The sequence below is a fragment of the Cinclus cinclus genome, chromosome 1 (assembly GCF_963662255.1).
Source record: "Cinclus cinclus chromosome 1, bCinCin1.1, whole genome shotgun sequence".
NCBI classification, from domain to species: Eukaryota; Metazoa; Chordata; class Aves; order Passeriformes; family Cinclidae; genus Cinclus; species Cinclus cinclus.
Window position 1 is genome coordinate 56,737,822 of NC_085046.1, and position 10,365 is coordinate 56,748,186.

Here is a 10,365-nt window from a genome sequence, read left to right on the forward strand (position 1 = left end):
TGCGCAAAGCCCTGTGCACCATGCACTAAGCTGGGAGCCTGACGATGTGAGATGCCCGGTCTGTCAGGGAACATTCTTCCCTAAACACTTTCGCCTGCCCAGCCCCTCCTGGGCGGCGTGGCTAATAATGGAAAGGTCCTTCACAAAGCTCTGCTCTCTCCACCTTCTTTTCGCCCCCCACTTTCTCCACGACTGCCACTTTCCATCCTCACCACCGCGTCCTGTGGGGCAGTGTCGGGGACCAGGGGCTGATGGGTGTCCGTTGCAAGGGCCCCCTTGGATTTGAAAAAGGAATTTCTCGAGACATCGGGGCTGGGACGCACACAGACGAATTTTCAGGGGTGTTCCGGGGGTGCCGAGGCATTCTCGAGCCGAGCTTTCCCGCCCGGAGAGCGCCCACCGCCGGAGAAGGAGCAGGAGCGGGAAGCGCGGCCCGCCCGTGCCGGACGCTGCCCAATGGCGCCGCGCATGCGCGCAGTGCCCGCCATGGCCGCCGCCCGCGCCGCGCTGGTCGCTGTGAGGCCTCCCCGTCCCTGACCCTCAGGGCACTCCCGGCCCCTCGCCGCCATGCGATTTCGGGCTAAGATCGTGGATCTCGCCTGCCTCAACCACTTCAGCCGTGAGTATGCCGGGGCAGGCTTGGAGGGCGGCAGTGCCTCGCTGAGAGGCCGGGGCCGGCTTTCTCGGGCAAAGGGAAGAGGAGGGGAGGTGAGGACTGCAGTCCTTTCCTGCGAGGAGGTGGCGTGAGGCGCTTTCCTTCGCCCCAAGGTGCTTAGGGGTTTCACAGCAGCAGGAGCTGCGTTTGTAGGAGCTGAAGGCTTTTCTGTCCCGCCGAGGCCGGGGTGCGTGGAGCGATCACGGCTGTAATGTCTTCCTTCCTTCCTTCCTTCCTTCCTTCCTTCCTTCCTTCCTTCCTTCCTTCCCTCCCTCCGGCAGGTATAATTAACACAATCGCCAAGTTAGCCAAGACCTGCATCCTGCGCCTTACTGTCTGCAAGCTGTATTTCATCCTCTCGGATAAAGTGGCAAATGGAGGCGCCAGTATGTGGTGTGAGCTGAGCCAGGTGAGCCCCGGGAAGTTCAGTAACCACATGTTGAAAACCAGAGCATGCAGCTGGGTTCTGTGTACCAGGAGTTTCTCGTAGCCCCCACCCTCGAAGTGCCAGGTCTCTCAAGGTCTGTCTGGTTGCACGGGTGTTTGAGGTTGAATATTACCTTTACCTTGATTGTTTCTTCAGTGTAAAGTTTCAGTGTGTGCTGGCCTACACGGGCCTGCCCAAACCTGGGAAAGGGAAAGCATAACTCACTGTGTAATGGGCTGATTAGGTGTTAGGGGAGGACATTAATTGGTTTAGCCTGAAGCAACGAGCCTTCGTGGTTGTGTAGCCTGTTGTGATTCCTCAGGTGATCCCAGGCAGAGGGGAGTTTTGGCTGTACACATGCAGTTCTAAGCTTAAGGTCTGACAAGTAAAACTTGCCCCTCTTGTTTGCTTTATTTCCCAACTTTCAAAAATTGTAGGGGAACTTCTTCGATGAATTTCAGATGGAAGGAGTAGCTGCAGAGCACAATGAAATCTATTTAGAGCTGGTGCCTGAGAACCTCTCGAGAGCATTAAAAACTGCCCAGAATGCTAAGGCAGTGAAGATCAAGTTGACTAATAAACACTGTCCCTGTCTCAGTGTTGCTGTGGAGCTAGTAAGTGCAACCGTATTTTCACATTCATTATTAAGAAAAAGTTCTTTAAAATATAGTGCTTTTCCTAAGATCAAAAGGTAATATTTGGTTTAAGTCTAGAAAACTAAAGAGACATTTTACCATTTTCCATTTCACTAGCCTTTCTTGCCATCTTGGTTGGTAGCATGCAGAACCAGATTTGGATTTTCCAAAAGGCAGGGAGGAGGTCGAGGAAGAAAGCAAGCTATGTTATTGAAACAACTTTTTCTAATGTCTACTTTTCTCCATTTCTTCATCCTCTGCATCTTCTGCGGATTAGTGCCTTTTATTGCCTTTTCATTGAAGCCATTAGGTGAAGGAGGTTTCAGTGTTTGGCTCTGTGTTTTGCCTTTTTTTCCCCGATACTGTATGCTGACTTCTGATTCTTTTGTTGTCATTAACTCCGCTGATTCACCTCTTCAGCTCTAAGGGTAGCTTATAGATACACTAATGACTGATACATCACAAACTCTTCCTCATTCAAAAGGGCAACCCACTTAAAAGCATATTTTTAGGAACTGAGGGAAAACTGGAACTGAGGGTGGAGCATGTATTTACAGCATTTCCCAGACTTTGTCTGAAAAATTAAAATTTAGAATTCCAGTCTTCTGTTTAACTGCAAGAGCGTTTTCTTTTTCCTTCAAGCCATCCTTATCAAGCAGCAGTAGGATTGTGACACATGACATTCCTGTGGGAGTTATTCCCAGAAGAATGTGGAATGACTTCAGAGAGCCCAGCGTGCCGGACTTTGATGTAAGCCTCTGTTTTTATATTCCCTACTGAAAGGGGAGTTTGCCAGTGGAATGGTTTTGCTACAGAGTATACTACTGGTGGGGTTTGGAAAGGAGTTGAAAGGAGGGAGGGAAGACTGGAGGCTACAGTTTTGGAGGGGCATGGAACATGGCTTCTATCTTGACAAGAGAGCCCAGAACCTTTGGAAAGAGAGTGGGTGATTGCCAATTGCTTCTGTGATGTTCAGAGCAAAGAAAGGGATGAGAAAAGGATTTGCATGGCTTTAGTCTGGAGCACCTCTAAACCACACAAGTTTAGACTGTTTCAGCTGTTCAGGTGCCAAATGGCCCAAATAATCTCTTCTTTCTGAAATTTGTGGCCTGTCTGGCAGAATTAAAGGTTTATGTGTTTCCTCTTGATTTTTATATATTCTCTCAATATCCTCTTTGACTTTTAGCAGAGTTGCAAGGAAAGGTCCTTGTACAGATATGCTCCTATTTGAAGTTATGGATGTCTGTTACCTCTATAGCTAAGAGTATTTAGATTCTAAAGACTTACAAGAGGAAACTTGAAGTATTTTGTTATTTCAGATTTACACTGCTGCAGTTCCAGCAATTACTGCATTATCATGGGAATCTTGTTCTTTCCTTTTTGGCTATAGTAATTGACTATTTAATAACACAGATGTTCATATGAGAGTCTGATCTGCCTCTATTTTGAACACAGACTTGGAATATTATGTCTGGAACAATTGCTAGAATGATGCCCTCTTGGTATAAAGGGAAAGAGTTCCTCTGTTCCTGAGGCATTTGCTGATTTCAGATAGATGTTATGCATCCTGAAAGCCATAGATAACTCAGTCCAAACTAAGATAGAATTGACAGTAGAAATAAATGTGTCCCGATTACATCTGAAAAACTTGTGGAAATGCACTTCTTATGTATTCCTAGGTCAGCATTTACCTACCAGCGCTGAAAACAATGAAGAGTGTTGTGGAAAGAATGAAGAATCTCAGCAATTTAATTGTAAGTTAAGGCACTTAAACCATGTATGCTACAGATATTATTTCATGAGGGACATAACACGTTGCCTAAACTGGTGCTGCCACATTATCTTGTTTTGAGATGACTTAAATATTGAAATCAAGGCCTGAATACTGTGAAAAGAATTATGGGATTTATTTTAGATTGACACTGAAGAGCTTTTCCTGGGCTTCTCAGAAAATGATGCTCTTTGTACCAAATCCATACATGAAAGAAAGAGCATAGCATTGTGTTTCTACAAGCCACTCCTTATCATAGCTGATAAGAAAGGACAGTCCTTCAGGAATCTAGCTGGAGACTTCCCAGGTTATTTCATTAAGGAAATGTCTATTAAGTGAGTGTTGTGTTAGGTGTCTGTGAATGAACGTTAGGTAAACTTGATGTAGGGTTTTCAGGAAATTCTGCTAATAGCCCCAGGATGTCATACTTTTCTTTAGACTGATAGGTTGGGTTTGCAGTCTACCCTGGATTTCCAGAGTGCTGGTGGGTCTTTTAATTGAAAGAAACCCTCTACAGTTGGACAGAAAAGGTTTTTTATTTAATTGTTTTTGCTCACAGTCACCATTATTGACTGACATGAAAGTTAGTAAGTAAGTGTAAAGCTTTGGAATAGTTTGGGTTTGATGCTGTTCATACCAGTTTTGATAAATAGGAAATCTTCTGAGAGTCCAGCTGAAATTAGAACAGTCTTGGTTTTTCAAGACTTGGAAGAGTTGAGAGATTACGTTGGGTTACTGCCAGTTTATATATTTTAAATTTTTGAAAGCAGCACTGTTAGCTCCTGGAGTATCCCATTTTGTTTGTGTGTCATATAGACTTTGTAAGTGCCTTTTTATTTGTTGAATAACTGAATGGAAATTCAGGTATCTTTGCATTTCTTCAGCTTCAGTCTCTTATTTCTGAAACCTTTTCCTCAGCATATGAATTTCCCAAAGCTAGCACTTGTTCTAGAAGTACTGGAGAGCCATTACATTTCTTTATTTTCATAACTTCTGAAAGTTTGGTATAGAGTAATTCACATGGGAATGATGGGAAATGCATTTTATAGCTGAACATTGAAATATTCAAACCATTTTCAAAAAGTATGGTTGACTTGCCCTGAAGTACTCCTGGAAGCTTGTATTTGAACGAAACCAAACTGTATTCTTCTATAATTCTGCAATGTGAAAGTGGGTTGTCTAAAACTGAGATTGATTGCAGGTGATTGAAGCAAATTTGAGTGGTGAAATGAACTTGAAAATAGAAACTGACTTAGTATCTGTAACAACACATTTTAAAGACCTGGGAAATCCTCCCTGGGGTAAGTTTCCTTGTTACCTCTTTTATCTGTCTGATCTCATTGCTTAAGTGTGTTGCTTACAACAGTACTTACCTTTTATTCTTTAGAAAATAGCATCAAGTACTTTGAAGTCTTCAAATGAAATCTTAAAAGAAAAAGTGGACTGTGGAGTGTCTGTTTCATGTTTGGGGTGGTGGTGGGGAACCTCTTCCCTTATTCTTGACAGTTTGGTAAGAAAACTGGGATTTCTTTTCCTTGCACTGTTCTTAAAAGCAAGCTATTTGAGTTCCAGCGCTTCAGCAGTTTTCAGGTGTGTCCTTATGGGTGTTGAGACTGCTTTTTATGTTTGGACTAAGTGTTGTGCCCTTACACTTTCAGCATCAGAGGATGGATATCAAAGTTCTGCTCAAGACAGAGATCTGGAAAGTATGGCTGAAGCATGCATAGACATCAAGAAGCTGCAGCAGCTGCTTGCTGGACAGCAGGTCAATCCTACAAAAGCATTGTGCAGTAAGTTCAACAGCTCTGCTCGTGAATTCCAGTTAAGTAGGGATGAGTACCATACTTAGTCTCAGCAGAATACCATATCTTTTGTTTGTCTGTCTGAAAGTCAGCTATTTTTACTGTACCTGAGCACTTCTAATATTTATATTTTTAGGCAGTAAGATTCAAGTCCTTGGCATTTGGGGAAGAAAAAATAAAATAAGTCAGGCCCTTTTAAAAATCTCAAGCTGAATACTCAGACTCACCAACCATGTGTTTTGTCTTGTCTTTGATTTGAAGTTGTTACTAATTTTCATTACAATTTTGAGATATTTTTTTGAAAGTCTTAAAGCCTCTAGCTTCTAGCAGAGAAATTGGAATTTACTGGCATGTTTTTTTTGGTTGTTTTTTTTTTCCTTTGGATGCTTTCTTACTCTGATTCTAATACTAAAATGCTTTTCATTCAGCTAGTGTTTCTAGCAAAAGTCTATGCAGGGGTTTATATCTTATTTTTATAACTCTCTGTGCTTTTCCTGAGAGCATCTGTTTGTTATGGTTTAGTGCAGATGCTAATAATTTCCCAAGGAAGATTTAAATAATGGGTGTAGCATTACAAACCTATGCACTATACTTTTTGTTATAATTTTTCATGAACTATTAATGCTTCACAAGGATTTAAATTGTTTTAAATTTAAATTGCTCAAGGATTTAAATTGTTTAGTTACCCTTCTACCTGTGAGAAGTGGTGGAAGCATTGTTCTTATGGTGGCATCTTTAAAAGATGTAATTTTTAAGTATTATGCCTGCTTTAAGGTGGATTTGTGTTTTAATTTTTTTTTCCTCCTTACAGATATTGTACGTAAAAGAATTGTCCACTTCATCTTGCTCCATGAGGAGGTTTCACTTCAGTATTTTATACCAGCAGTTGCCTGAATGTTTTGGAACTTTGGTCATTTTCCAACCTGAAGCCTCTTTCATGAAGTCTGAAATCTTTCCTAAGTTGCTGGGGTATTTTGATGTGAGACACTGTTAGTTGCAGCCATCAGATGGATATTGTTTCAGTATTTATGAAAGTATTCAAAATACCTCCTCATCCAGACAGCCATTTTTGTGAAGAGTTATTTGCTGCGAAAGACACAATGCTGAGGAGCATTGGTATATCTTTCTCTTAGGAGGGGCAAAACTGAAATCTACCTTATCCACAGCTCAAAGCATTCCAAAACCACGCTCAATTAAATACTTCAGTCTCCTCAAAAGACTAAAGGTAGAATTCACCTCTGGAGCTTCTGCTGTGTGTATTCAGTATCGAGCTATGCAATCCAAGTTAAGGGATCTTTGAGCAAGCTATCACACCTCCATGAAACTGGAGAGCCTTCTGGAGGGTTGCCAGATTGGTGTTTGCCTGGACAAGTATGTGCAGCCCTCCTGAAGTGGTATGGAACTGAATTCTATTCCCTTAGAAATCTTTTGATTAGACTTGTTCCAACATACCTCAGTAGTTCTGTTCGTGCTTACTCTTTGTTTACCTCTTGGCTTGAAAGGTCAAGCAAAACAGTCTGGATTACTTTGTTAATGTGGGCAGTGAAAATCCCTATGTACAGAAGGAATATCATATGAGGACATGCACGAGCGCAGCAATTGGTGTGAAATAAAGAACAAGTTATCTGTGGATCACATTTTTTCCCTTCAAGATAGAAAACATTGTACAAGCTCTGTCGTCATGGTGTCAGACATGGTGAGATTGCATCTAGGCTGTCAAGCAGTCAAGAGCATGCCTAAATTTCACTCATGGGAGTACTGCCCCTACTTCTACCTCCTGCTTATTTTCTGAGGTCTTTTTCTCCTTATTCCACGTGTGACTTATTTGTTATCCTGGCATGTTCCACATAGCCTTTGATTGTTTTAGTGATTGAGTCTGTGCTGCCAAATGAGATTGAGAGTTTTGTCTAGAAAGTAACTTGTCATGGTCAGAAGTGCTGGGTTGTTGTTTGGTTTTTTTTTTCCCCCAGGGGGCATTGATGTTAAGGGAGCAATGAAACTTTAGCTCATGAAGATGCGAATGCTCAACAGAAGGCTGAAGGAGAGGCAGTGGCAGTGACAAGATAGAATAGACTTGCAGTGATGAGTGCGTTGGCTGACTTGTGTTTATAGGCCTGCCTGCTCCCTCTTTGTTCCTCTGTGCTCTCCCTTGCCCTGCACACTGCCTCATCAGTTGTATTTCCACCCACTGTCTGCAACGTGCTGAGGTTTGCATCTTTACCATTTACCAAGTCCCACTTTGCCTATGTTGTGAGTTGACCTTGGTAAGCACTCACTCACTCACTCACTCACTCACTCACTCACTCACACCTGGTGGGATGGGGGAGAGAATTGGAAGGGTAAAAGTGAAAAAATTCATGGGTTGAGAAAAGGAGAGCTTAATAGGCAAAGCAAAATACAGAATTCATTCACTACTTCCCATGAGCATAGGAGTTTAACCATTCCCAGGAAGGCAGGGCTCCATCATGCATAACACTTACTTGGGAACACAGACTGCATAACTCCAAATACCCTTTCTTCTTTTCTCTGAGATGAATGTGATGCTGTATGATATGGATATCCCTCTGGTCAGTTGGGGTCAGCTGTCCCAGCTGTGTCCCTACCAATTTCTTGTGCAGTCCCAGCATATTTGCTAGTGGGGCAGTGCCTTGGCTCTGTGTAAGTGCTGCTCAGCAATAACAAAAACATCACTGTGTTATCAACACTGCTTTGGTCATAAATCCAGAACATATGCACTACTATGAAGAAAACTAATTATATCACAGCCTAAACCAATGTAGCCTGCTGTTTCTTGATAGCCCAGCAATTACTGCCAATAGATATTTTCGGTTCTTTTTTTCTGGTTACTGTCTTTGTTAATGCTAATCAGTCAGGATTTATATCTGTATTTGCCTCCTTCATTTTCTTTTTATTTTCCAGTATAGGATGTGATCAGTCAGATAACCATGGAATAAATATTCTGACACTTATACAGAGGCCTCCTAAAATACATCACTTTTGTGTCCCTTGGTGTCCCTTCAAGCTTTCTGTTTCTTCCTCTTAACCCTTTTTTGGCATGTCAGGGAAACTTATAACCTTCTAATTTTTCTTGCTGTTTGGTTACACACTGCATTACTGATCCTTATGTTTATGCTGTATTTGTCAAAGACTTTGCATATAGTCTGATTTTCTTAATGTCACAGCAATTAAAAAATAATGACATTTTGATTAGAAAAATAAAACAACAGAGGGTGCTGAAGAGCTGTGGAAAATGTATTACTCTGCATTCCTAAGAAAAAGCTGGGAACAATTAATGGACCACAGTTAACCCTTGTGAGAGGGTGTGATTATTGTTTTCCATAAATGACAATTCTCAAATGGGCAGGTTGCCAGCATAAATGTAAGACTGAAATTATCTCAACACTATGCTATGGAAAAAATACTGTTTCCAGAGCAGGCATCATGAATGATCCAGTTAAAATCATTTAGGCATAGACTCAGAGATATGTTACAAACAGATAGGTGGCTAAATAGATTATGTCATCTGGACTTAAATATCTTTGATTCAGTTCTTCATGTTTAAAACAAGAACCTTTCTGCTATATGACTGGCTGCGATATGTGATGAAGAATTTCTAGTGCACTTGGCTTGTCTGATGGAAGATTAAATTCTAGCCTTATTAATGCAGAGACATCTTTATGTCAGGGAAACAAACTGTTAGTGTGCGTGGTCTAGTACCATAAATGTTTGGGTCTTCTTTGTTCAACTAGTAAGATGTATGTGTTCAATTCTTACTTATGTAATAATTAATCTTCCACTTTGTGATGTACTATTCATGACAATCCGAAGTACAATTTATTGCAGTTCGCTAAAGGAATGTTGGACTTTCCCACTTTTCATACCAGATCATTGGCTAGTTAGTTGGTTTTTCTTATCACTTAACAGATTTATATTTTATGAACTTTAATGGTTCACTGTCATGTAAGAGGAAGAAGCCAAATTGGAGATGTTTGCCTTCTACAATGGGATATCTGTCTGGATAAATGGAGAGCAGTGAATGTGGTCTTCTTGGGCTTCAGCCAGGCTTTTGACACTGCCATGACATTCTGATAGGCAAGCTCAGGATGTGTGAGCTGGATGGGCAGATGGTGAGGTGGATTGAGAATGGGCTGTATGGCAGGTCTCTAGAGGGTTGTGATCAGTGGTACAGGGTGTAGTTGGAGTCCTGTGGTGTCTCCCAGGCATAAGACTGGATCCAGAAGTGGCCAGTAACCCAGAATGTTGTGCTGCCATTCAGAAGAATCTCAAAGGTAAGAGACTTGTTCAGAGAAGAACCTTCTGAAATTCATCAAAGGCAAGAGCAGGGTTCTGCACCTGGGGAGAAAGAACTGCATGCACCAGTACCGGGTGGGGGCTGACTTGCTCTGAAGCAGCTCTGGAGGAGTGGGTCATGGTGTGCAATAAGGTGTCCGTAAACCAGCAGTACGCCCTTATGGCTGAGAGCCACTGTTATCTTGGGATGCATTAGGGAGTGTGTCCAGGAGATCATGAGAGGTGATTCTGCCTCTCTGTTCAGTCCTGGTGAGTCCACATTTGCAGTGCTGTGACCAGTTCAGAGCTCCTGGAGCAAGTCCGGAGGATGGCAGTGAAGATGAGGAAGGGTAAGGGAGCACCTTATTCATATGAATGAGGAGACCCTGAGGGAGATGGGACTATTTAGCCTGGAGGAGAGTAGACTAAAAGGGGATTTTATCAATGTCTGAAATATATAAAGGGAGGACATCAAGAGGTAGGACCAAGGCTCTTTTCAGTGATGAGGGACAGGATAAGAAGCAATGGGCAGAAATTGGAACATGGGAAGTTTCACCTGAGCACAGGAAGGAACTTCTGAGTACTGGAATAAGTTGTCCAGAGAGGTTGTGGAGACTCCTTTCCTGGGGATATTCAAAAGCTGTCTGGACATGCTCCTGATTAGCATGGTGTAGGGAACCCTGTGTGAACCGGAAGATTGAGCTAGGTGTCCCACTGTGGTCTCTTCCAGCCTTACCCATTCTGTGGTCCCTACAAAGCTTGTCTCCCCCAGAGGTCATTTAGAT

General features: G+C 42.4%; 1 protein-coding gene across 2 annotated transcripts; it reads left to right on the plus strand.

The window, feature by feature from the left end:
- Positions 1-504: 504 nt before the first annotated feature.
- HUS1 (HUS1 checkpoint clamp component) lies at positions 505-6,920 on the plus strand. 2 transcript variants are annotated; one of them, XM_062498292.1, is made up of 8 exons: positions 505-619; positions 937-1,064; positions 1,520-1,696; positions 2,360-2,467; positions 3,397-3,471; positions 4,690-4,789; positions 5,147-5,278; positions 6,102-6,920. In XM_062498292.1, exons 1-8 carry the CDS (start codon positions 568-570, stop codon positions 6,182-6,184), a joined length of 855 nt encoding a protein of 284 aa, XP_062354276.1. In that variant the 5' UTR covers positions 505-567; the 3' UTR covers positions 6,185-6,920. The 2 variants fall into 2 exon arrangements, with proteins under 2 accessions (XP_062354276.1, XP_062354268.1); XM_062498284.1 differs by lacking the exon at positions 505-619 and having other exon boundaries at positions 666-1,064.
- Positions 6,921-10,365: the final 3,445 nt, after the last annotated feature.